The following is a 26,738-nucleotide window of genomic DNA, read 5'->3' as shown; positions in this document are numbered from 1 at the left end:
CTGTACCTTATGTGAAAGTCTTTGGTCAGAGAATCACGTGCTAAGCTCAGCTTTAAGCTCACCTTTCTTGTGAGAAAAACTTTGGAAAAAAACTAGGTTATCACAACACTTGTCTAATTTTGCCCACACGTTTCTGAGAATCAATAGCTTTCTCCTGCCCCTCTGTGGCATGTTGGATTGTTCTCAGCAGCTCTTGATTGGGAATGGCACAAGGACACGTTATGGGAAGTAGCAGCACTTCACATAATCTCACTCTCACAGCCAGTTTATAAGCAAGAAAGTTATTTTGGAAACTACAGATCATTGCCAATTTTTTAAGGCTGGTGCAGTACTCTGCCAAAAGTACAAATGAAAATGCTGGGACTGCAGTATCTAAGCAGTTGAAACCCATATCTCTAGCAAAAGCTCTCCACAAAAGGAGAAAAAACCCAAAGAAATATGAACCAAGAAGCATACACCATGTCCCAAGCCTTTCTGAGTCTCTGAGCAGGGAAAGAGGGCTTCTGCTGCTCCCTGGAGACAGGAGAGTTTCCCAGCCCCTTTTCCCCATTTCTTCAGGCAAAGAGACCTCCACCCAAACAGAAATCAACTCCTCCTAATATCATGTAAAGAGCTACAATCTGGCCTAATAAAAACAGGATGACATTTCAGAACTGAGGACTAGGAAGTCAGGCACTTAAAAGTGGCTTGGTTTTTCAGAGGTGCTGAATACTCACATCTCCTACTGACTTCAATGGGAGTTGCGAGTGGTCTGCATTCTGAAAAAAATAAAACCACTTCTATATGCATGCCTTACTTTTGAGCACCACAGCTAGTTTATATTAACTATGTTCATACAATGCCTAGCATAATGGCACATTTTAAGTACAACTGGTAAGAATTACTAAAATAAAATTAGTCTAATAATGAAATTTTTAATTGCCTAGTTCCAGTGTGTTCTCCAGCTTGAAAGAACATACAGCAGCAATAAAGTATTTTTCTGAAAGCCACAAAATTGGTAATTCAAGATACCTTCATCTTCATCTTCAGCATCTTCTGCCTCCATTGGATCATATTCTTCTTGATTATTGTCATCTTCAGTTTCTTCTTCATCCTTAGAATCATCTTTCCTTTTATCTTCCCTCTGTAACAAAAGTTCCTAAAAATTTATCCAGTCAAAACTAAAAAACAGGAAAGTAAAAACCTCACTACCATTCATTCAGAAATTGCCCCTGTTTATATTTAGTCACTTAAAAACACCAAGTACAAATCTATGTGATATAGCTGAATGTTAAAGTATCACCCAATACCCCTGTAAAATTTTTAAATCACTGAGTATGACTGAAGCATATTTAAATAGATTAACTATTCAAATCCATTAACTAACACTGCAAGGCCTGAGTTTTCAAAAGCAGTAAAATTCAAAGAGAAAGAGCTTAATATTGATCCATATGAGTTTCATATGAGCCAGATGCAGACCTTCTTTTCGTCTCTATCTTCTTTTTTGTCTTTATCATCTCCAGATTTTCTCCTCTTGGGTTTTGGATCATCTGTTTCATCATCTTTTTCTTCTTTTTTTTCTTTTCTCTCATCTTTTTTGCTTTTTTTGTCTTTTTTGTCCTCCCTCTCTGGGAGAGAAATCAGTGCTTTGTAAATTCGGACACCAAAATCTCTCTGAAGCATTTCATTGAAGAGTTCTGCAAACAACGATACCTGCACGTAAAGAATAATGAAAAGAGAAATGACAAACAGTTTTAAAACATATATTCAAAATGTGTACACTAACAATGAAATAGCTACAAGGTGCAACCTTATCAACTTCTACCATGTCAGAATTTTATGTAGGGTCAGATTTTTTACTGTCTGAATATGGAAACCTTAAACAACTTTATGAACATGTTTCTTTCCTGTACTACAGTAGCTTAAGACTGACCTAGGCTAGATCTTTAAATTATAAACTCAGATCCATGCCTGAAAACCTGCACATTTCTTTTGGATACCACAGTGACTATAGTGCTATTGTAAACCATACACTGGACAATTTTTTTCTAGGCATTGCACAAAGAAACAAATGTATTTAAACTTTATTTTGCCATTTTACCCAATTCACCATCATAAACTTCTAGAACTTAAGAATACTGCAGTCATCACACAGAATTTAAAAGAAACTGGAATGGCTAAATTTAAGTAGCATAGGTAAATTACCTCAAAGGAATGTTCTTTATTATCTTCTAATCTATAGTCCAGAAGAACACTAAGAGACATAATACTACAATCAAACTTCCCACTCTTGGCTGCCCAGTTTGGATGTACAATGATGGCTGGTTCATCAGGCAAGATGTATCGTCTCTCCCGCCGCTGACGTTCCATTTCTTCTTGACGTTTTCTTTCCTCTTCCTAAAGAGACAAAAAACCCCAAACAAACATGAAGCATATTTTAAAGCTGAAGTTTCAGCCTCTTTATTAGTTTTTAGGACTTCCTGCTTTGAAGAAAGTGAAGGAAAGCCTAAGCTGCTGAATGAAACGCAGAATTCACAGACCAGAGTTTTCAGAACTCACTCTGTGTTCACTGCAACAATCTCCTAAGATGACCAGAACACAAAGCAGAATGAGCAGTGCTGTTAGCCCACAGAGCAATGAGCACCTTCCAACTATCTTCTGCTGCTAACCACAGCATATTTACTTGCCATTGCAAGTATTCAAGCTAGTTCACCTCAAGAAATGGCATGTAAACTAGCAAAGCAGTCAGTGCTTCAGAGGGGCCTATTACTTGTCTAGGGGTGTCTTCAGAGCTGTACAGTAAGCTTATTCCTTTCATAGGAAGAGTAAAGACTTCATACATCATCTTCCCAAAGATATCCAACACAGCTTTACTGATTGCCAGATGACAATTTACTCAACTCTTTTGATTATGGGAAACGCAATCTGTATAGATACAACAGAGGCAAATCAAACAAAAAGCTTAAAAAAGGTAAAATACCAAGCAGTTTACTGGTTGCCAAGATAGAAATAGGTCTTACAGAATGTAAAAAAACTCATGGCAGAGCTTGTGCTTTTTAAAAAAGCACAATCAAAGCTCTGTCCACTAATATTAAAGAAAGCTCTGGCAAGAAACCCCAAGGTAGCTGAAGCCCATCCAAGCTGTGAGAGAAGGCAGCAGCTGACAGAATTAATAAGCATGTGGCCTTTCCTCCCTCAACAAGATTTACACAGAATGGATAAAATTTCAAATCATCCCATACTGGCTAGCAGGTAAAAATACACAAAAAGGCACGTTTAAAAGCAACTAACACACAACATGTTCTCCAGACATTTATGCCCCTTTTCTGTGGTTGAGCTTTGGCCTTATCTGCACAGATCTTGCTTATCCTTGAGAAACAGCAAAACAGACTAAGTAGTGCTGAAACTACCAACAGCAAACCTGAGAAACTTCAATACACAGGAAGTTCATCCAAAAGCTTAGTAACAAAGAAAAACAAATCTAAGCAAACCATTAGCCATGTGAAGAAACTGGGCTGTTTGAGACTCTACAACCTTTTAGAGAGGGGAACCTGCCTTACTCCCATTTCCCCAGTAATTCCCTAAGGCCTGTATGCTACTAAAAGCCAGTACAACTAAGCAGCTGCTTTTCATGTAGGTTAAAAGAGTTAAGATCTTGTAAAATGTGTTTCCCTGTTATCAAGCTTAGTTCTTCTTGGAAGTTTGGGATTGGAATTTTCCCTTACATTTAAGTCAGGCATTTATTCAGATGCCATAGTGCAGCTGCACATTTCAACTGACTTAGCTGATATAAAGAAATTCAAACTTGCTGATATTTCATTCCAGTTCAGCATCTCAAGTTACAGCAAGCGTTTCCAGTACAGTAATCCAAGAACTACAAAATACCAACACAACTAGGCACATTCCTGTACTTTCCACACATATGTACAATTTCAACATTTATGCATATTTAGTAAGACTTAAAACAAATACGTCCAAAACCTAACCTCTTTGTCATCTTCAGATTTCCTATCCTCCTCCTCTTCCTCTTCTTTTTCAGATTTCTCCAGCTCCTTTTGCTCTTCTTTTTGTTCCTCTACTTTCAGCTGCTTTGTCAGTCGAGCTATCAACTGGGATTTCAGTCCTTTAGAGCTAAGGGTTCGACTTTCTAACTCTTTGCGAAGGTCATTTACCTGGCAAATAAAAGCTCTGTAAGTGGTACCAATGACACTCCAAAACATCTGATTAGCACAAAAGGTTAAGTAAAAATTAAGAGCACTGAAAAGTCAACTGTGTGTTTAAAATCTGTACTTGAAAAACACTGACATTTACAGAGAGGAAACAGAGTTGTGTTCTCCTTAAAGAACCCCTTTTTGAGGGACTTGTCACAGGGGAGGGAAAAAGACTGTCCTATAGTAGTTTATTACTATTAATCCTTTTGAGGAAACTTTTTGTTACATCTCCTGACACTTCTGTATAATTGTTGCTTTTTAAAACTATTTTAGATGCCACATTTTTAAATGCAAGTGGATATGAGCTCATTACTGCAGCATTTTCACTTTCCAGCTCACGTATCATGTGAAACATCCCAAATGTACAAAGTTCTGAAGTTTAGAATAATTTCAATTAGCTGTTTTCACTTACTAAAATCATGTGCGTACTGTGGTATGATATCTAATACCTATAAAATCAGCAAAGATAATAAAATACAAATGAACTTTTTTGCTCAGTTAAGGGAACATCTGTGTTTCGGTCTGTACCCTGAGAATTCAAGTGTACGATGGAATCAAATTTTAAGAGAACTGCTTGTTACCTTCATTGTTTTTGGATCCAGTTTAGACCAGTGCGTAGGTGTAGAGATCTCTTTGGCTTCCCCATCATCCTTTTCCTCTTCATCCTGACAAATAAAATTTAGAAATTATCATTCAGAAAGCTTGCAAAGCATTTCAGTTATTTTTTAAATTCTGTTGCTGATCTGTGCAAGGTCACAACTGTTTCAGATAAGTCTTCTCCTAAAGTTATTGTTTAGACAAGTTCACACACACATTCTACCACTTTATAAATGATCACAGTGCCACTCAGTCAATACAAGCCAGATCTGTGGAACACAAAAGGGTGATAAGCAACACCACAAAGGATATCGGGGTTACGCAGACACTGCTGGTCTCCATTAACCACACAGTGTGTGATCTCCCCCCAGATTTTTAATCCCCAAAATTACTCTTTTTTTCAGTCAGACCTTCCCTTATTCCAAGATGTTGATCAGCCACATGGCCTGAAATGCAGATGTTTCAGACTACAGTTTGTTCAATTTCAAGTATCACAATTCGAACTGGCCACAAGAGAGAATTTAGAAATTTTAGAAAATGGCAAAATGTTTTGAAGACAGCTATTCATAAACTGCATCTCACTCAACAACTGGTTCCAGATTCCAGCAACTACATCTATGATAACAATTTTCTGCGCATCACAAGCACAATTTAGTTCCGTTTGGGATATCAGCATACACATTTAAAGTTAGTGAACTAGCTGAAATAAAAATAAAAACCAACATTCACTACACTGCTGAAAGCTGGTTTACCAGTCATTGTTACCAGTTATGTTCCTCCTATGTATGTATGTTGTGTAGTGTGTGGTGTGCATTTTGTGCCTGTGTTCCTGTGCCTGTGAGAAGCAGAAATAGAAAAAGGGATTAGCGTTCAGTGCCTGTTCTCCATCAGCCTCCTTGCGTTCACCCTGAAGCTTCTCGACCAGCTGCTGCTTGTATCCTCGGGAGAGGGTTTCCCACTCTGAGCGGGTGGGAAGGCAATGCCAAACATCCGGGAAAAATAAAACCACTGTCTCCACATGAGCTGGAACTGTACGCCCCTTGTGGGTCTCCTCAGGGCGATGGTAGCGAATCTCTGCAAAACGGTACCTGTTGCAAGGGAAGAAGCATGTTGGAAAAAAAATTCTACAATACATTTTAAAGAGCCTAGATCACTTGTAGCACATCAAGTAAAGAAACTTTGCTGCAAGACCTTGAAGTTTATCTAAAGAAAAAAATTATGGAAGCCATATTTTCTCTTTTTGGCACATCTGTAAAAAGGTATCGCAATTGAAAAGAAGGAAAACCAACACAATTATTTTTTATACAAATTGTTGTTTGGCACACATAGATTTAATGTGCAAATAGAAGTAGCTGAAGCACTTCAAATTTAGCATACAATAGGCTTTCCTGGTATTAGTAAAACCACGATGAGTGTTAACACAGGACAGAAACTCATCAAGAGAAAATATGGCTATATAACGAACGGCTATTTATTTATAACAAAAGAACAATGAAATGAAGTTCTCTTGACGATCTCCTCCAGCTATGCACAAAATGAAAAATTTTCAACACACATTCATTGAAAAAAAATTACAGCATGTCAAAATAAATCCAGAATTTTTAATTAGTTCTAGATGCAGTATTCAGCACTGTTGGCACCAATCAAGCTTATTACAAGACCAAATATCCTTTGAGTAGTTTACCTGCACTACCAAGAGCAGCCGACAAAGACGTTTTTCCACCTCTTTTTGTTTTGTTTTCTTTTTCACTCCTGGTAACAGACAAGTATTTCTATAGTGTATTTTGCTTTGCAGTACAGTACTTACCATTGCGTGCACACACTTAAGTCAATCCCTGTCAGAGCCTTGCAACAACGAATAGCCGTCTTTATCAGCACGGAAGGGTCCTTTTCTGGATCAGGTCCATCCAGTGATGGGGACCAGTGTCCTCCAATAGCCATAGCTTCGTCTTTGCCTTTCATACCCACTAAAAACTAGACAAAAAGAGTCTTCTGAATGTTCCCCCGCTAGGGGTAAGAAGTCATTTTCCCAAAGTGCAAAGAATATTTCATTACACACACATTGAAATCCGTGAGTAAACTGTCACATTATTTTGAAATCTGAAAATGAGAGTCAGTCAAGAAAGAGTTCAGTTATTTTTTTCCACAGAGCGTTCAGAAATGGAATAGGTTTAAAACATCATCACTCATTCTTGTCTGCAAAACTTTTCATCAAGTTTACTGGTATAGCCTTGTGCCTTTGCAATTAAAAGCTTTCTAACAAAAAAGACAAACAGATACTAATTTAAATGGTATCTTAATTCTGATACAGATTTACAGACGTTCCTGCTTAAAAGTGACAATGCAAAGCTACAAAAGACAAGACCACAAAAGCATTTCATCTATAAATTCAAGTACTCCCATTTGCTTTAAGATGGTGGAGTTTAACTGGAAAACAAATCTGTGTTGTCCTGAAACACCACAGCACTTACAGGTTGTGCAGTTTAACAACAGTTAAATTTCACTCAGTACAACGGTTACTTAACTGTTGGATCATTTGTATTTTCTTCACAGCTGAGCCCTTAAAAAAAAGTCTAAGTGCTTGTGAAAGAAAGCTAACAAAGTTAATTATTACATAATTCATATAGGTTTCTCCAAATACCTATTGTTTGAGTTTGACTAAGTTGAAGAAAGCAGGAAATATGGAAGCAGTGAAGACGGAGCTCCTATAAACTGGAAAAATAAGTCTCCTCAAAGGAAAAATGAAGTCATCATACAGCTGCCTACAAACTCCTCCCCTCTCAACAAATACTTTAAAGCTGTATAACCAACCTTTATTGCCTAAAGTGTCTGGCATTGAAGCATATTTACCTTTACAAGTCTAGCAGGATGCTGAAATCCATCCCGAAGTTCTTGGGGGTCTTCAGCCAGAGCACATGACTTGTGATAGAGATCTTCCATACTAGGACTAGCCATCAACATCACCTGTTGTGTAAGTCAGATCAGTCTTGTGAAGGTCTCCCACTATGACTGGTAAACAATGACCTCAACTTGCAAATACATACATACCAGTACCTTTTCCTTAAAGTCACAAAAAAAATCAGAAGAAGGTAAAATAAAATTGTAGAGCTGAGTGTTAAAATGTTTACCAAGGAGGAATTTCCCTCTGTCCCATATAGATGCAATGTGTGATCTTAATTAAGAAAAACTACACTGAAAGCATATAAAAGCAACATGCTTTGCACATTATCAATACAAACCAAGAAGCTTCTATCACCCTAAACCAAGAAGCATACGGAGTACACTTCTGATTTCAGTAACTGTCTCCTTTCATTTCATCACAGTCAGAAGAGAACTGACCAGCACATTCACCTGCATCCTCATCGCATCCCCTTTGCCCAGTCAAATCTAACCAGGGCACTTTCTATTCTGAACAGGTTACCATTCTGAGACCAGATGCCATTCCTCAGTCACTGAATTTATTTTCAAGCTTAACCTTCCAAAAGAGAGCTCTTGCTCTGAACCAACAGACTGAAAAAACAGTATTTCTGATACTTGAGCCAAGGCTTCCAAGTTTTTATACCCAAAAGGCAAGTTAAATCTTTCAGAAATATAGGAGTTAAATGCAGTTTTGTTTCTAAACTTATCTTTAACATGAAGTGCTTCTAAGACAGATTGAACTAGAACTCTCAGGCCTATTTTAATGAAAGAGTTTTCATATGGAACAGGTTTTAGGAAGACTGAGGTCTTTTATACATCATTACAACCTTTGACGCAGCATTTTTTGACATTCAGAGAATACCAGTATCTCAATCTACTTTCAACAAAACAATAAATATTGAGACGGATCTGAAAGAAAGAAAATACAACTAAACAGAAGAGCACAAGCTGCACAGAAAGGACCCCTGAAGGAAGAAAAAAAAAAGGGGGGGGAGGGGGCATCCATTACCTAATCAGAATTAATTGCTAAGAAACACATTCAGAGATCTGGCAGGAAATGGCTTTCTTTCCTATAATCAGATCAGTGCAGCTGGGTGCAGAGAATGGAAGAGACCTCAGCTGTATTTTGCTCAAATGGCTGTGGAATATTCTTTAGTTCAGTTATACTCACTTTTTCAACCTATTGGTAAAACAAAAATTCTAATGAAAAGTCATAATACTGGAAACTTGTACAAACCTTTGCACTGTATAGATGATCAGCATCGGGTGGATCAAGGACAGCAGCATTTTTATCTATGGGATCTACTTCTCTATGCATTACGTAGAAATTACAGTAGTTTCCCAGCTGAAATGGTCTAGACATAGGAAAAGCATCCACCCATGTAAACTGAGCATCAAAGAAATCACTTGGGATATACAAGTTCTGGTAACGCCTCCTCAGCTCCATCATATCGCAGCTACGGCTGAAACAAACAACATGACTTGAAAGATACAGCAATAAAAGAACCATTAATAAAGCGCATGTTTAAGAGGCACATTAATTGGAAATACAAGAGTTGTATATTTAACACTATATATATAAAATTTAAAGAGCAATATGGTTAAGTTAGTTAAGAGTGTCATGGACTGAAGTTTAAAAGCAAGTAACTACTAAACACTCTTCCATTTAAGGTGTCTGCGTTTTAGGGTATATTTATTCAATAGTTGTAAAGGTATTTTGCAGTAGCATTCAAAAAAACCAAAGACCATGGAAAAAGTTTATCACACATGGTTCTCAGGCATTACATACTCGATCAATCTTTTTTTAAGGTTAATGTAGGTAAACAGCTGGCAGTATGAACATACCAGTCCAATGAAAACTTGGAAAACTGAACCGTGTAGCGAGGAACAACCCGTCGCGGTCTGCGAGGCGACCTCTCCCTCTCCCGTCTGGGTGATCTCTCTCTGGAGCGTTTTCTCTGGGGTGACCTTTCCCGGGACCTACGTCTCTCTCGTTCTCTTTCACGACTTAAAAAATGCACACAAGACACGTGTTTTTGCATGCTGGTAACACAAAAAGCTTTCTAGCACAACAGAAGCTGGACAGGTCAAGAGATGACTCGCAAAAAAAGAAATTCCTCATAGTTTGTCTCAGTTCAGTGTCTCTTTACAAGAGAGACCAATGATGTGATTCCTTCATTTCAGATAGTCAAGCCACTTGAGTGTATCACTGACTCACTCTGGAGCAAGAAGCTCTGCTCTTCAAGACAGGTCTTTACAGAATGCTTGGGCTCTAGTCTAGTCTTCTCCAACATACCTTCTGTCATCTTTTCGGTTTGCCATAGGGTCTCCTCTGTCATTCCTCCCAGAAAATCTGGATGGTGGGTCTAATCTTCGAGCTGGTTGAGGCTGTGAAACTAGACGAACAGGGGGCTGTAACAAACCACCTGAAAAAATGATTCACAAGATCAATACATAACAGGGGCAACTACCTACAATTCACAAACATTGCTGCTTGGCAGTTGTTTCACTTGGGTACGTTTTTCTAAACTAACTCTACAGTCAAATAAATCTATTAATTACACCAGCCCCTCAAGAGAAACTCAAGACATATGCTTCTCTTCACTGATGCAAAATGAGCCTCAAGTAACAGTGAAGCTGCTTTAAAAGCCTCCTCATAAGATGGAAGCTAATACAATCTAAGCACACAGAAGCTATCACAGTGACTAGCAAAGCCTCTTTTTGGAAAAGTAACTTGTTTTAAGATAGATATACTTCTTACTCATTGAACTAAAGGATGCCTAAAGCTTATTTTTGAGGCTATTAATAGGTAAAACATAATTAGCTTCCCAAAAAATTATTCTTAAACCAATTTATTATACTGCTGCATCAATCCCCCAGCACATACTTGTGCTGTCTCAAGACATTTAACCAACTGATTGTAAATGAAGCAAGCATTACTAAAAAACAATGAATTAGCAGTAATTACACTGTAATAAGCATGTATCCAAAACACAAGTAGATGACAGCTTAAGATCTCCCCTTGCTTTTACTGTAAGACTAGTCTTAATTTTATCTTCTTATCAATCCTATTACTGATTCTTCAGCTTCTTAAAGCTGAAGTGACCTCACAGCAACCTTGTCTTTAGATTTGTTGTGTTTCTTCTCTCAAATGCCAGATTGGCCAGATAAAACACAAAAATAATAGTTTTAACACTACAACTGTGCAAAACCTGATCTTGTTGAGTGCTCCAGAACTACTCTGCCATTAATCAACTCCCAGACTTGTCTGTGAAAGTGTCAGAATAAAAACTACACTGAATTTGCTGTTAAATTATGAAAACTTAATCTGGCCAGGAGTGCATGAGGATTTCACCCACCAGGTGATTCTTCAGCTATTGCAGGCAATGTGCCTTGCATGCAGCTGCAGGAAGACACATATTGAAACTGAAAATTCTATAGGATCTTTTCAACATTATCTCAACTGCTACTTCAGTCTTCCGACTCCAAAAAGACTAACCATCCCACACTCAATACCAGAAGGCCCACAACAAACTTTGTGCACTGAAGGAGCACCTTTCTGCTGTGGCTGCTGCAGCAGTGGCTGAGGCTGTGTCTGAAGCAAGGGTGTGATGGAAGCTGCTGAGATCTGTGCCTGCAGCAAGGACTGTGGCTGGGGCTGTGCCTGGACGCTGAAGGCAGTTTGCTGTGCCATGGGCTGCAGGACTGCTGGAGGGGTCTTCAGCAGCGGCTGGGCCTGCGTCTGGTTCTAACAGCAGAGAAGAAAAGGAGCTGTCAGGGAGCTTTCACCAGGAGCAGGCAGTACAAGCTAGGCTGGGTAACCCCATATACCTGATTTGGAAGTGTCTGGATCCTTTGTGCATTCCATTTGAATGGCATATTAGGATTGTAAGTAGCTTCTACCAAAACTCTGTCACCCACCTGAGGTGTCTTTCCTTTAACAGCACTGCAAACATTACAGAAAACATAATGTGAGTCTTAATTAGCTAGTTTCACATTTGCAAGTTACATTTGAAGGTGAGAGAAAGTAGATAAAGTTAATTAAAAAAAGCTTAGAGGAACAGCATCTATGGCCAAATGTGGTGGAATTACTACCTGCTTCTGTTTGGAGTATGCACAGGAATTTAATTCCTGTCCTTGGCCCAAAAGCAAAAGTTTCCTAAACAGTACTGAGTTAAGATGGGCAGAGAGCAAGTTATATGCATTTAATCATCCACAAATACTGTAATTAATACCTTCCAACTCTCCCAGCTTTGGGTTTTGCGTTAATTTTTTTAAAAAAACTTCACATAAAGGAACTGAGTCCTAGTGCCTCTTAACTTATTAGACCATCTGACTCTCAGCGTTGACAGAAAAAAAACATACTATCTGCAGTCACAGAAACAGAGTGCAATCAACTAAGCCTTTCATTTAGTGAGAGTAGCACAGAGTACATCTACAGGCAAGTCTGTATTCCTTACCTAAGTTGAAAAAAGACATCTTCATCCACAAAACCGAATGTGTCATGTAGCTTAGTAACCACCCCAGTGAAGACGCGCTGCTTTTGTGGCTGGGTTTGCTGCTGACTTGAGCGGGGTGCTGGGTAAGAAACTGTTATCTGGGCAGCTGGTTGAGGAGTAGACAGGCTGAGACTGGTAGGAAGTGCAACAGCTGGCTGCAAGTAAAATAAAGCACACTATAAATCTTGACACCAGCTGACATCACTACAAGGAACAGTTCCTCTACCTCTGTAGGCAGGAGTTTAGAATGTCTCTAATGCAATTATACTGAATAGAGATTTTCAGAAGATGGAAGTTTGGTGTTTGGGGTTTTTTTAAGATTTTTTTTTATTATTTTGAATAATAACTGGCTTTGTTTATCTTTCTTTTAAAAAAAGTCAGCTTCTCCAAAATACACATGTTGTCTAGAAAAAAAATGAAGACTGCATGATTGTTTACAGGTAACCCGAGCAGTGGGGCTGAAGAGAAGTCCCTAACTTTGCTAGGAATATGTGCTTAGGAATTATTCTCCATTTATATCCCAACTGAAGTATTTTAGAGTCAGAAAGGTTGAGGCTAACACTAACCCTTCCTCAACAATTCACATGCTTGCCTTCTTATGAAAGCAGAGCACAGAAAGATAATGGAATCAAGTAACCTATTTTTACCTTTTTTTAAAGCATGTTTATAAGGCTAGGTGAAAATGGAACTACAGCAACTTACAGTGTGTTAAGTGGATGCATGTTTTAAACCTGTCAAGCTCAGCAGGATTCTTTTTAAACCTCTCTATACACCTACTGAAATACTGTTAACACACAAAGTTAAACTTCTCAAAGAAGAGAAAGATTTTCTCAGTTTATTACTTACTGCAAAACAACTGAACACTTGAAGTTCAAACCAGAAAAAATTGTAATGGAATCAACAAACATATTCCCTCCAAGATTAAGGGAAAAGTGGTTGTCATTAATTTTTGAAACCAAGGCTATGCATATTTTAACATCTGGATAAAATAAACCTGTACCAATAAAATGTCCATAGTTCATTTTAAAGATTAAACTACCCAAGGTGTCACAGATTTGCACTCTTGCATTATCTGTGTTTGGGGATGAAGACCAAACAATAAAACCAAACTAACCTGAGTTAAAAGGGTCTGCTGAGGTTGCTGCAACTTAAAATAAATAAAGTTATAAATTAATTTTATATGCTTAAGGAAATTGTACAATTTAACCTCCTCTATGTAAGTAATCTTTTTTGCTTAATCTGAGTCACTTAGAAGTCATTAGGTTTTGGTCATTTCAGCAGCCTGCATATGCATTAAAATATGCTCATGTGGTTAATTTTAAGCTTGTATAATCCAGGTTTATCCAGTGAGCGGAAATGCTGGGGGGATTTTGTAACTGAAAGTTAACAGCAATACCAAAAACAGTTTTGGCAGCTAGAGAAGCTTAGGCCTGTAATTTCCATGTTCAAAATCCTGTTAGGTTCAAAGACCATAAAGAAAAAAGTAAAAGGGAGCCTTTTTTTTGGGACAGCATCTTTCCAGCAGTTAAAATACACGGCCCTGTTTAGAGCAAAGTTTAGCAGAAGTGTGTACTCATGGATTAGTATGTATTTTTAAATTTCCTTTTTGCATGAAGGTAGGCAGGCTTCCATTCTGGATACATCTCTCCAAGTTTATGAACTTCAAGTTCACTTTCACTACCAAAAATACTACTTAGTTTCTTTGACAACTTCCCATACGAGGATTATTGCCAAGACAAATCCTACAAGACACACAACCAACATTATTTTTAAAGTTATTTGTGATGTACACAGTAAGAATCAGACAAACCTGTTGCTGTACACTATAGAGAGTCTGCTGAGGTTGTGAATATTGCTGAAACAGATAAAAGCAAAACATCTCATGAACAGAAAGTATTGTTAGCCCAATAATACCAAACACAAGTTATCTGCTAAGCAGGTTTTAGATAGAAACTATTCACATTTAACAACTCTAATACAAAACATAAATAACGGTAGCAATATAGAATACGTTCATAATAAGTATTCTTAGCCTTCAGAGTGGACTCTGATGTACTCTTTGTAGTCAAAATCAGCAATTTTTGTTAAGCCTTCCACAGTATCTAGGGCAGAGTATGAAATCATGCAAAGTGCTATTAAGGATACATATAGCAATGGAAGGTACTTGGAACTTGAGATTCTCAATTTTAGGTGCAGAAAAACTTTTCCCAAAAGGCTTTCCACAGCAAAAAGTCACCACCTCCACAGCCCAAATCCCCAGCTTCACAGATGAATACAGCTATTGACAGCTGAACACCTAAAATCCCACTCTTTTTTTAAACAGGTTTATACTGCAATGTTCCCCATTTCCCATCCTGCTTTTCCTCTAGATACATTAGCTTTATAAAGCCAGTGTTGTACACTGTTGGAAGTCCATACAGTCAGCAGCCAATGCTCCTTTCTCTTTACCTGCTGTAGGGCAGCTGCTGCAGCTGCAGCCTGCTGCTGTAAAGCAGCTGTCTGAGTGAGCTGGTAGTTGGTTGGAGTTTGTGTCGTGAGACCTGCTGCTGCCAGCGCCGTCTGCTGGGTGTATATTGTGGGAGAGGCTCCAAGCAGCGATGGCTGCTGCACACCGAGAGCAGCTGGAGAGAGAACACACACAGTAAGCACCAGAGCAACTTTAAACAGCTGAGCTCTCTGACACTTCTACTAGGCACAGCATGTGATGCGATGCTTTACTCCTGAGTCAAGCCCATGATGTAGATAAATCCAATGCCTACATTCAAGATGAAGGATCACACCTCATTAGCTTCTCTTCTGAATTTGTTCACAAATAGTGCACTGCAGCAGAGGCACAGAGACAACTTAGTTTCCTTCTCTCAAGCTGCTCACGATTTCATAGCTCTAGTCGCTGTCATCCCCACCTGCACGCCCATCACACCACAGACACATTGTATTCTTTATCCAACAGGTTCTGGATGAGCCTGAGGACGACTGCTCCTCTGTTCCATACATTAATTAATACACTTCCTTCTATCTTAGGACAAGAGAAATCTTTAACAGCAGCTATGAAACAGAGGCTTATGGAACACGTCCTCTGGAAACACAGAAGGCTTCACTCAGTACTGCCTTTGTCCCCAAGGGAGCTGGATGTTGATGTGGGGGTTGGTAGAGAAGGAACATCCTTACAACAAGGAGTTTCATCAGTCCCCGCATCTAAAGAGATCAAGCTCACTCCACCTTTTACTAGGAAGGGTTTTGTGCTGTCCAGACTTAAACTGCCTGGAAGGAAAAATGAGTCTGTTTTACTGCCATATCACCCTTTAATTAACTGCAGAAGATCAAGCAAATCATGATGAGCAACTATCCACATGCTATGCTTCTTGCTTCCAAACGAAGGTATGGTTAAGCCTTGTGGATGGAACTTTTAGGGATACAGAACCCTGCATAATGCAAATCTGAGTGAAGAACTGGAACGTACCCCTTCTTTGGCAGGAGTTTTTTTAAAGCTTATCTGCAGCTGCATGATCAAGTATCTCTTCAGCAAGCTATCAGTGCTATCAGTCTAATCCACATGTTTAAAAAAAACACCAAATGGAAACTCAGCAGGGAAGCATACTGCCAGCAAAGATGGGTCAGCCAGCCACCTTCAGAACATTCAAACTGAACAGGGCTCCTCTCTCTTCCAAAGCCATTAAAGAGGCACAATGAAATGAACAAGAGAGTTACAATATTCTTCCTGCAGAATCTATGCTCCACACCATTCTTACTGATCCAAAATGAAGCTGTTATTCCTCACCCAGGGATGCAGTAGGAGATTGCTTGTAGTTGGTGATCAGCACCATGGAACGCACAAAAAAATGCTTTAACTAACTCTTTAAGACCCTGAATGAGATAATCCTCTCTACACCACCATCCTTTCCAGAGCACAATTTTCAGAAAACAAGTTGATGGCACTGATCACCTTCAAATTTTGGAATGAAACATGAAAGCAGTATGTAAGCAACAGTGAAAATAATCACCATCACCATGATCTGCATCAAACATTGTCACGTAAGCCAGGAAGCAATACTATTTTAATAGTGAAATAAAGCATTCTACAGGACAGCAAAAGTACAGTATTTCCATTATCATATGACTTTTTGCCTTGGAAAATTCGAACATTCAGGTTTCTTCAGAAGCCATGCAAGCCAAATCTGAGGTTTCTCCTGTAACAGGCCCTCTGTTCCTTGATCCTCTTGGCTCCTGCTTGTCCATCAGCTCCAATTTGAATATGCATTTTTCACCACTCAGAAACAGACTCTTACCTGGAACCTCATCAATGCTTCTCATAACACACCTTGAACAGACCTTTATGCCCAGTGAAAACACTTTGCTGCTGCATGCTGGGACAACTTCCACTTTTCTTGGCTGCATTACTTTGCTGGCTCAGTCAAAGCAAATAATCAGAGCAGAAATTCCTGTTAGTGCATAAATTCATGCTATGATCTCTCCATCTGCTTGACTACACTAGCTATTGTCATTCAGTCTAGTGTTCTGTTCTAACATTGTACCAACACAGGGGGATGGAGCTGGGAAGTGTCACCAAGCAAGTTTCACAAGTTCTCTCCTACTTTTTCTACCAAGAATACCCACCAAAATATTAATATACTTGCTCCCTAAAACCAGATCTTGGGGTTACTCTGCTCTTCAGTTTCCTCTGTGACAATTTCCCTTCCAGCATAAATAATAATTATCTCAAACAATACCCAGTCCACTGTTAAGACTCCTATCCCTTTTATTCCCTCAAGAAAAAAAAATACTAAAATCTGCCACCCCTATCATCACTTTGTGAGCATTTAATATTAAACGGCTATCATGTAATCTACAACACTGCAGATCATCTTACTAGCAAAGACACAAGACTGCCAGATGCCCTCACAGCCTAACACGACCTGTAGTAACAAGTTGTTCAGAGTTGTTCCTGCTGATTTGCCCTGAAGTTTAATTTGACTACATTTCATCTATGTACTCAACTTGGTCAAACAGGCTCTGATTTAACAGGTGACTGTTGGAATTGCTAGTTAAAAAAGAAAAAAAAAAGGGAAAAAATAGACAGAAAAACAAGAATGAATTGCAGACCGAGTGGGGAATTGACACCTGACTGCCTTATTATGATTGGCAACAAAGATCTGCAATGACAAACTAGAGCTGCTTAGGATTTATAACTATCTCAGTAAATAGTGATGGAGATGCCACTCATGCCAAATACTGCAAGGCCAACTGGAAGGGCTTGTATAGGAACTGGAGTCCTAGGCTGCATCTCAAGCATCTTTCTAAGTAACCAAAATGTCTGTTGTAGCAAACAAAAGGCAATATTTAGTAGTCTCTCTTGCTGTTTCTGAATTCCAGAGACCCTTTAAGATTAGGGAAACATCTTCAAAGTCATACATATATCTCCTTGGTAAGTGATGTAGATTCATTAGGATGGTTTTCACATCTGTGAAATTGTGAGTTTGGGTCCTTAAGTTTCTCCAAGCTTAACATGCTTGCAGTACAAATGCTATACGACCTATTAAAAAAAAAAATACTGCTTTGAACTGTCCCACAACAGAAACTAAGCTCAGTGTATTTACCACGAGAAATGTGTTCACAGCAAGCACCCAACCTGTGCAGCAGCTATTTCTTAGTGGCTCTGAGATCCATGACATGCTTGTCCTGCTCATACACTTTTCTCAGTCACTTCACAGGGATCACCAGCAGTAAGATAACACTCGGCCACTTCTCCTTTCACCAGGTGCACTGTTCTTCACTCTAATGCATCAGGTCTTGATACAGCAAAGAGGACAACACTCATCAGCCAGAGTGCAGCACAGCTCAGACTTCCTCTTGACTACGGTTCTATAAAAATGGGCTTCACTATGCAACCAGAAATCTTAAACCTGAAAACAGCACATGCCAAGAGCTGCCATACAAACCGAAGGCATGTCAAAAATTAACAGCTGAGAGAATAGAAGAGATTCGCCTTTGCAGGCATTTCAGGAACTTGCACATCATTATGCAAGTTACAAGTATAAAAAGTACTTGCAAAAGGCAATCTCTGCTATCTAGGATTCTTTAAATTTTTATTTACTTTCTGTAGTAGGCATGATTTAAGTTATGCTTTAACAATGCTTAACCAGCATAGCAGGGACCTTATTCTGGCTTTAGTTACCTCCTGAACAAAACCCTGAGACAAGGAGAAGAGAAACAATTTCACTGCATTACAAGTAGGAGTCTCTCTTCACACACAGATCTTTGCTGGTACCTGGAATCACCCTTCTCTCTTACAATACCAGAGGCACAGCCAGTATTATTAAGCTGTCCCAAAGAGATCCCAGGAACCTTTCATTGCACAGCATGCCACTCTACAACTACCTTAGAGTGTCACACCTTAATAATTAAGAGCCTTATCTCATATAGTTTCTTCTTCAACAGGGATGGCCAAGACAGCATGCAAGCCAGCAATATTAAAAAACAACCAAAACCCAAACCCAACCAACCCTGAAATTACCTTTTGCAATTATCAAACTGGGTTTATAACACCATCACTCTCCATTTTTTACAACAGCTTAGAAAAAAAGCTGTGTGTCATAAAAAAATTGAGATCTCTTTCTCCCCATAACCAAGGACCTCGATGCTTTGAAGAAGGAACCTGACACTTGGGTAAAAGCAGCTGGCATATAACTTGCAGCTGCAGGTGAGAAGCAGTACATGCTAGCCAGCATGTCTGAGCACTGACAGCATCTCCCTTCATCAGACAAGTAACCTGGCTGGACAGTCACAGCTTCACGTTGAGAAGTGCACAAAAGGTGACTGTGTAGCTACAGATCATCACTAAACACTGTTCTTCATCTCTCAGCAGAGCCAACAGAACTGCACAGTTTTCAAAAGAAGCTTCCTGTGCTCTGTACTGTAAATCAGCACTGCCAATCAAAAAAACAGGGGACAGAGTATGTACATAGGTAGTAAAACAAGAGCTGGGAGGACAAATCCCAGGGACTGGATTCAGTAGTACAAACAGGGAAGAATGAAGACACAGAGGATACAGGGTGATTGTGTATTGCAGCAGGAATAGGAAAGGACTACACAGAAAGACATGCAGAGCTAAATGTCTTCAAGTGATACCGCAGAGAAAATACTACAGGGTGAAGAAGGACACTAGGAACACGAAGGAAGGTGGAATGAGCACAGGAAGAAGGCAAAAGTGCAACCAAATATTAGTCTTTAATGGCTCTCAAGTTTGAGTCAGGTGCTGCTGGATCAGACAAACAGCTAAAACTCCCTGGAGGTACTGTCCTCATTGAGCAGGTGAAAAAACTCACAGCAACTGAGGCTGAGTAGCTCTATCCCAATTACATTTTGCACTCAATTTAATTTAAGGAGGCTTAGAAGTAGGCTAACCAAAGGCAGAGGCATGGGAACGGGAAAATGGATGAGAAGTTGGTGTGTGCTTCTAGTGCCTTTGCTCCATCCACCTCTACTCCAGGGCCCCCTTCTGGTCCCAGGCCAGCGAGGTCTAAGATGGCTGCCAGCTCCTCCCCTTCAGCAGGTTTGGTGCAGCTTTCCCTCTGAAACAAGACATGGAGCTGGTCCTCAGCCTCCCACCACTGTTCTTCATAGAATCATTGCGGTTGGAAAAGACCTCTAAGACCAAACATCAAACCAACACCACCACACCAACTAAGCCATGTCCTGAAGTGCTTCTTTCAGGAAAGAAAACCAAGTCAGGAGAAAAAGTTGTTCCGTTCCCCCACCATCCCCAAAGAACAGCAGGCATTCCCAACTTCTTCTAAGCTCCCAGCCATAAAACCACCAGCAGAGGAGGTATGCCATTCAACTTCACATCAAACTACAGCAAGAGGCAAAGGACAACTGCAAAAAACTACACAACTCTTTAGAAAGACCTCTCTTCAACACGGTTACTACCCGTGCTCACGTTTTGAAATCCTGCATCCTCAAAAGTAACACAGCTTTGTTGAAGCATTTTCACATCAGACAAGGAAACAACAACATTTAGGGAACACTTGGTATTCAAGAAAAGAAAAAGCCCAGAACTGGAAATGGAAGCACCGAGATTGACCACACAGCAAGCTTCACATTTTGACCTCAAAACCTTTTATGCTATAAAACAACGTGAAACATGAAAACCTAGCCAGCTAGGCTGTTCAGCACACTAGCCTGTGATTAAATAAGGCTTCTCAGCTAAATGAAAGGAAACCCTCTACCATTATCAGGGCGATACGTGTGGTTATAGGGAACCCTGAATTCTAACTTGGCATTAAGTAAAATATACCCCCTCCCCATTCAAGAGTCAGATTTCAGAGACCTCTTCGCTACCTGAAGTATGTCCATCAGTAAAGGCAAAATACTTGGCAAACATTGATTTAGGCTGCCTGGGAAATGAAACTCAGGCAGCACTTAAAAAATCTGTAATGCCTTATTAGTGCTATTAGTACATAATCGAGAGCAATGCAATTTGATGAAAGGTAATTTGATTTACACAGCTTTGGATACGAGTAATTTGATACCTTGTTTACTGAGCAAAAGAATCAATGAAAATTCACCTGGGATTTTACTTAAATCCTTAAAAATCCCAACAACCCATCCCAACCCACCAGCCAGCATCAGGCAATGATCTTTAACGTTTGGCTAGAACTTAAGTACGTTTGTTAGTGTGGTGCCAGTCTTAATTGCATACCCAACTGTGGAACCTCCAAACCTACTAGATGTCAGGGTTCAAACATGAAGTGATATGTAAACTGACCTGGCTGAGACACTGCAGTGGCTGTAAACTGAGTAGCCCAAGGGGGATTCTTCTGTCCTCCAAACTGAGCCATGGCGAAAGGCAAAATCTGCCGGGTGTCTATCTTCTAGAACTGCAATCTATTAAAATAAAACGCAGCTACAATCTTGGAAACAAAAAAACCACCAGGCTATTTTAACTCTGGGTCAGAAAAAAAAAAAAATAGAAAAAAGAAAGGAAAAAAAAAAAAAAGGCGTTGAATGATTATCTTGACGCCCCTAAACCCGGCGGGCAACACACAAAAAAGTTGCGAGGCAAGTTACTTTATTTTCCTGCGCCGCGACCTCCGCCCGCCCCGCCCGGACAATGGGGGCTCCCGCCACCGAAACGCAAAACGTTTCACGCGAGTTTGGGACCGAGGTGACTCCGCAGAACGGAGCAGCTTTCATGTGGCTCGCCCTGCCTTTCCCAGGGCTGCCGCCCCGCCGAGCGCTGCCGGCCGAGCATCCCGCACGCCTCCCGCACAAGGGCACGGGAACCGCGCCAACATGGCCGGGCCGCTCACACCCTCCCCCCCCAACCCCCCAACCCCGCACCCGCCGGGAAACCCGCCCCGCAACCCACTCATTTTAAAACCGACTGGACCGCGGCCCCCTCAGCACCCCCAAACCCCAGGGCTTCGCGACGACGCGCTGGACGCGGGGGGGGCCTCCCACCCCCGCAGCGGAAAGCCCGGCGGAGCGGGGCGGCTGCAGGCCGGGAAGCGGGCGGGAAGCAGCGGGCCCCTCCCCGCCCCCCGCCGCGGCCAGGCCGCACCGCCCGCCCCTCCTCCTCCTCCTCCTCCTCCTCCTCCCGCCGCCCCCGGCCGAACCACGCGGGCCTGAGCGCGGGCCCGCGCACCGCCCTACCCCCCCGCCCCCTCCTCGCACCCCCGGGGCTGGCGGCGGGGCACCCCCTCCCTCACCCCCCGCCCCAGGCCGGCGGTACCTGAGCGGAGCCTGCCCGCGGCCATCGCGGCCGCCCCGCGCCTCCCGCCCCCAGCGCCTCCCGCCGCGCAGGCGCGCGCCGCTGGCGTCACGGCCCTGCGACCGCCGGGCCGCGGGGCGCAGGCGCGGGGCGGCCGCGCGCGCGGGGAGGCGGTTCGACCCCCGGCCCGGGAGGGGGGAGGAGCCCCGGCGCCATCTTGGGGAAGGGCGGGCGGGGCTGCCCCGCCGCCATCTTGCGGCTGCCTGAGGGCCGCGGTGCTGTGGGGAGCGGAGAACGAGGCCGGGGGGGGGTTCTCCCTCTTGAGGGAAAGGCACCATCAGCCCCCAAAGCCCCTCCGAGCTGGCTCGGAGAGATGTGCTCTGCGCGGGGCGGGGGGCGGCGGCATCCTCTGAGGTGAGGGGCGAGCGGACTCGCCTGAGAGACTCCTCAAAACACCTCAGATGTTGTGAGAAATTGCAACCAGGAGTAACTGCAGTAAGTAGTTAGGAGATGGGGAAGAGTCATCCCAGTTTACCTCCTTTGTTGACGTTGCAACAAGCCTTCCATCCCTTACGTCGTGTTTTTTTTTCCACACGAGTTTCCTGTGAGGTGAAATAGGTACATGCAGTACTGCTCAACGTTTGAGAGTAAAGTCAGCAGGATGCTCTTTGCAAGTGGGAATTCGGAAGCGTTTAGTCTGTCATTACAAAAAGCGAGGGAATAAAATCGTGAGAGGCAGCAGCATTGAACTCGTGCGGGATGGGCTGGTTGATGTTGCAGGAGGACAACTAGAGAAAGGGAGACCACCAGGTGAAGAAAAAATTCAGGATTTGTTACTCAATGACATCAAAAGGCAGATCTGCCTGGGCACTTTGTGTTGCAAATCACATGAGGGTTTAGATGGTTTAAAATGTGCAACGATCAGCATAGTTGGTCATTTCAAGTCCACCCTTTTCAAACCTCGCTCGTCTCTTTGTACCATAACTCCCAACTCAAGTCACTTCGCTAAAGCAGAATCTGTGCTCTTTTAACCTGGAAATAAGATTAGAGGCTAAAAAGGTAACAGTAACAGAACTCTCTCCCATGCTATAAATGAAAAGGGCAGTGGCAAATCGTATTAACGGAGTAAATAGCTCTTGGAGAATGTCAGGGTTTTATGAAGTAGTTCTTTTGGCCCAGGGCCTTTTTATCAGAGGATGCATAACTCTTAGTGATGCTCTCCAAGAAAGCCTTAAAAACTCACAGGAAACCACAAGCCTCATGTCCTGTACCTCCAAGTAGAACATTAGTTGTGTGCTTTCTCCTTTCCACGTAGATACTGCTGCCATTAGCTGGCCATTTATAGTAGCCTGATGACTCCTTTTAAATTCTTCAGGTCCCTGTATCCTCTTTTCAAGATGAACCACGCTGTTGTGATGAAGAACAGTTCTAATGGAAACAGCAGCATACAAATGTGAGCACTTTAATCTTGTTTGTTAAAAATACCTCTAGGCACCCTAATTATCTTTTCAGTACGTGGAACAATTTGATCCAAAATTGGTGAGGGGGCAGAAGTCTGAAAGACACATAATTTCTACAATTTACCTTAAGATGACTGGGCAAGTTGAGAAAAATACACAAATTAGAAGGCAAAAACCATAAAGCAGATCCTGTTTCCAGCCTTCTTGGTGGTTACAGGAGTAAGCTGGGGATGTTGTGGTGAGAAATGATAATTTTTAGAGCTTATCATCAGAAAACATCATGTGTATGTTGGTGCAATCAGTACATTTAACAAAGTGAATGGAAAAGCAGAAAAAAAAATAACTTTGCTATCAAGACTGTCAGATCTCATAGTGCAAAGAGTTGGTGCTTTGGATCTCAGGCCTCCAGTACTCAGCTGGCTGCCTTTGCTCAGGAAAGCCATGGAGTTGGTTTAAGGCACCTTCCACAGTGGTGTGTGTGTTCTGTACATACATGTACAGAGTTCTGGAATGGAAACACTTGTATCCCCTTGAAGCAGAGGCTCATTTGGTACTTGATGAAATACCCCTATTTAAAAAGGTTTTAAAAGAACAGCTCTCTGGTTTGTTTTGTAAGGCTGTGGCTAACAGATGTCTCAGAAACAACACTTATTTGTGTACCACTTACCACAACCATAGAAATAAAGACATTTCCCACTACCACAACAGCACCCAACATTACCATTCAGCACAGTAGAAGCAACAGCTGATACACCAAAGAGCCCAAACACTGAGGCAGCACGTAGAAGCTGATCTGGATATTGGGTGCGGGGGGCATGCAGGTGGAGATGTGGGTATCACAGGTCTCCATGAGCGTGCTGGGAGTTCAAAAAACCTAGTGTATGGCTTGCTTTGAGATGGAGGAGTTTCGCCATTACCTCAAGGAATGGGAAATTGCACTGTGTCTGCGTATGGTGTAAATTTTGGACCTGCATTGGTGTGTATCAACACTTGCCACATTGTTTTTGTTATTGGGTGCAGTATCTGGCCTTCAGCTGAGAAAGAAAAAAAAAATCCTTTAATTTATTTCAGAGATACACACACATTTGCCTTTAGTTAACCTGACTAATTAACTTCAGATCCCTGGGATACTGAAGAAGCAGTAAAATAATGACATTTGTCTTTAAACAAATCTTTACTATCTTCAGAGTGCCCCTAAGGAGTCTCATAACAGTGATGGTATCAGTAACTTGGCACAAGACAAACACGTGTCCTGCAGGGGTTTTGCAATCTGAAAGGAATGACTGGGTATCAGCTGCAAATTACATTTGTCATTGCCTTTAGAAATAAGTTCTACCTTACAGCCTGGGGAAAGTAGAAGTCCTGTTTTAGAAATAAAGTGAAACAAGGACCAGTGCTTCTCCTTCTTTTGAGAATGAGAACATGGGCAAGGTTGGTTGTAATCAAATGATAAGAACGGTGTGCTTCTGATGCATGTTCCCCTATTATCTACACTAGCACACATTGCTTCACTATTACTTTTAAATAAAACACTATACGCTGACACTATGTATAGAGTTCGACACCATAATAAATACATTATGGCTGAACACCCATTATATGGTGTCCTTTACATAAACATTAAACAACAAACAGTGGTCACTGTACAGCAGCAACAGAGGTACTGTGCTGTTTTCCTGCATCAGGTTTGAGGTATCTTGTGTGTGTGTGCTGTGAAAGAAAAATGTAGAAGAAAATGTGGAAAAAGCTTATTTTTTAGTTGGAGCAAACGAGAAATGGATTTCGGAGGGTAAGGCTTTTACAGTCTGCTGTGTTGGGACAAAATTAAATGGGTTGAGAATGGACTGCTGACAAAGTTTGAGTTCACATAAATGCTTGTGCATAAATAAAGCAATTTCTAATTATTTTTGAAGCTAGTGCACACCAGGAGCACAGGGAAAAATGTTAATCTTGTTATAAGAAATAAATTCTTTAAAATAAGAACAATCAATCACTAGAAGAACTCCCCAGGGATGCAGTGGAGCCCCTGTCACTGGACGTTTTCCAGATGCAGCTGGACAGGGTGCTGGATAATCTCATCTAGACTCCCTTTTCCACAGCAGGTGGGACCAGGTGATCTTTTGAGGCCCCCTCTCATCTGAGGTGATCTGTGATCATCATGTACAATATCTGTAACTGGAAAAGTTCTCTAAGGGAATTGGTAGTGATTCAGTGAAATTACTTAAGGTCGTGCTTGCAGAGAGCTCAGAGAAGAGAATCTTCTCTCTTGGTGAGAGTTGTTAGCATTTACTGATACTGCAAAAGTAGTTGGAGATCCTAGTCTGAAAAAGGTTCTGTTTCTGGAACTTTGATGTGTGGATTTTTACTGAATGGGTTGTTTGTAGATTTTGATAAGAACATTTATCATGCTGTGTTAAAAAATTGCAGTCTTACGGCACAGAGAAAAGGCAGTAAAATCTGTACATCCCCTAATACTGAACTTCTGTCACATCTCTAGTCTGTCATACATGCTTGTGAGGCTGGATGCACTTGTAACTATTTCCTTCAATTTAAAATACGTGCATTTGACAAGAGGTTGGTCCTTCCTGACTTAGGTTTGACCCTGTGTCCTAGAGGTCTGAATCCCAGAAAATGTTACAGAGCATCCCACAGCTGCCTGCATTGGTACTACACAAAGAGGTTTGACTCAGGGAAATTTTTAGGGGCTTGGCCCATATAGCACATTTTGCTCTCTCTCATATTCATGCCACTCACGTCTCTACTTCAGGAATAAGGGTTTCTGTATTTTTCTGTAGTTTACACAGTTTGGATAGAGCATTTAATCCCATGGTGATTTCAGTAAGTGGTACAATGTTTATTTACACTGAATTTAGAAGGTAACTGGAGTAAGTGTCTTTCCCAGACAGTTGTAACTGAGCCTTAGTTGAATATCTGGCACTAGTCCTGGTGCTGACAGATGGTACTGCAGGGGAGCTACAGCATACAATCAGTGAAAAACCCCAGTGAACTCCATCAGAAGTACCAAGAATTAACTCTTAGATAAGCTTTAAAGGTATGTAGAGGTTTACAGAACAGTAGCAAAGGTACTTCATAGCTGCATTGTGCAGGATGCATTTTGGAAATACATCCCAATATATTTCATAAAAAGCTTTTTAACAGTCACTGTGATGGCTAAGGGGGATATGACAAGGGATGTATAAAAAGGCTCTCTTAGTTCCAAGGAGGTTCTGATGGAGACCTGAAGCAACTCCTATCCTACTATAGTTACGTTCTAGTATAGGCATGTCCAGCTCCCATCCTAATATAGTCATGTCCAAAGTTTAAGTTAATTTATGAACAAATAAACATATTTAGAGAAACAGTG

General features: G+C 41.2%; 1 protein-coding gene, 1 long non-coding RNA gene and 1 other non-coding gene across 8 annotated transcripts in view; 1 reads left to right on the top strand and 2 right to left on the bottom strand.

The window, feature by feature from the left end:
* Positions 1-22,001, bottom strand: part of CCAR1 (cell division cycle and apoptosis regulator 1) — a 31,337-nt gene extending 9,336 nt beyond the window's left edge. Inside the window, exons 1-20 of one of the 5 annotated variants that reach the window (XM_051620144.1) lie at positions 21,936-22,001; positions 20,970-21,088; positions 14,654-14,826; positions 14,016-14,060; positions 13,320-13,352; positions 12,167-12,360; positions 11,538-11,652; positions 11,262-11,454; positions 10,003-10,132; positions 9,552-9,713; positions 8,944-9,169; positions 7,638-7,751; positions 6,595-6,761; positions 5,665-5,875; positions 4,772-4,855; positions 3,966-4,151; positions 2,185-2,376; positions 1,459-1,692; positions 1,012-1,123; positions 717-758 (exon numbers count right to left, since the gene is read on the bottom strand). In XM_051620144.1, coding sequence (XP_051476104.1) covers positions 717-758; positions 1,012-1,123; positions 1,459-1,692; positions 2,185-2,376; positions 3,966-4,151; positions 4,772-4,855; positions 5,665-5,875; positions 6,595-6,761; positions 7,638-7,751; positions 8,944-9,169; positions 9,552-9,713; positions 10,003-10,132; positions 11,262-11,454; positions 11,538-11,652; positions 12,167-12,360; positions 13,320-13,352; positions 14,016-14,060; positions 14,654-14,826; positions 20,970-21,042 — 2,686 coding nt within the window. In that variant the 5' untranslated portion in view covers positions 21,043-21,088; positions 21,936-22,001. Of the gene's footprint in view, positions 1-716; positions 759-1,011; positions 1,124-1,458; positions 1,693-2,184; positions 2,377-3,965; positions 4,152-4,771; positions 4,856-5,664; positions 5,876-6,594; positions 6,762-7,637; positions 7,752-8,943; positions 9,170-9,551; positions 9,714-10,002; positions 10,133-11,261; positions 11,455-11,537; positions 11,653-12,166; positions 12,361-13,319; positions 13,353-14,015; positions 14,061-14,653; positions 14,827-20,969; positions 21,089-21,572; positions 21,653-21,935 lie in introns of those variants that run through there. The other 4 variants (XM_051620143.1, XM_051620145.1, XM_051620147.1 and 1 more) reach the window with 4 other exon arrangements.
* On the bottom strand, positions 6,913-6,975 carry LOC127384997 (small nucleolar RNA SNORD98). The gene has a single exon (XR_007889560.1). It is a non-coding gene; the product is annotated as a small nucleolar RNA SNORD98 (small nucleolar RNA).
* A 161-nt stretch (positions 22,002-22,162) lies between the features above and the next one.
* Positions 22,163-26,738, top strand: part of LOC127383537 (uncharacterized) — a 71,328-nt gene continuing 66,752 nt past the window's right edge. For both annotated transcript variants that reach the window (XR_007889232.1, XR_007889231.1), the window contains exons 1-2: positions 22,163-22,409; positions 23,290-23,367. This is a non-coding gene — a long non-coding RNA (uncharacterized LOC127383537). The remainder of the gene's footprint in view (positions 22,410-23,289; positions 23,368-26,738) is intronic.

The sequence above is a fragment of the Apus apus genome, chromosome 4 (genome assembly GCF_020740795.1).
Source record: "Apus apus isolate bApuApu2 chromosome 4, bApuApu2.pri.cur, whole genome shotgun sequence".
Lineage (NCBI taxonomy): Eukaryota > Metazoa > Chordata > Aves > Apodiformes > Apodidae > Apus > Apus apus.
This window is presented reverse-complemented; position numbering and strand designations above follow the sequence as displayed.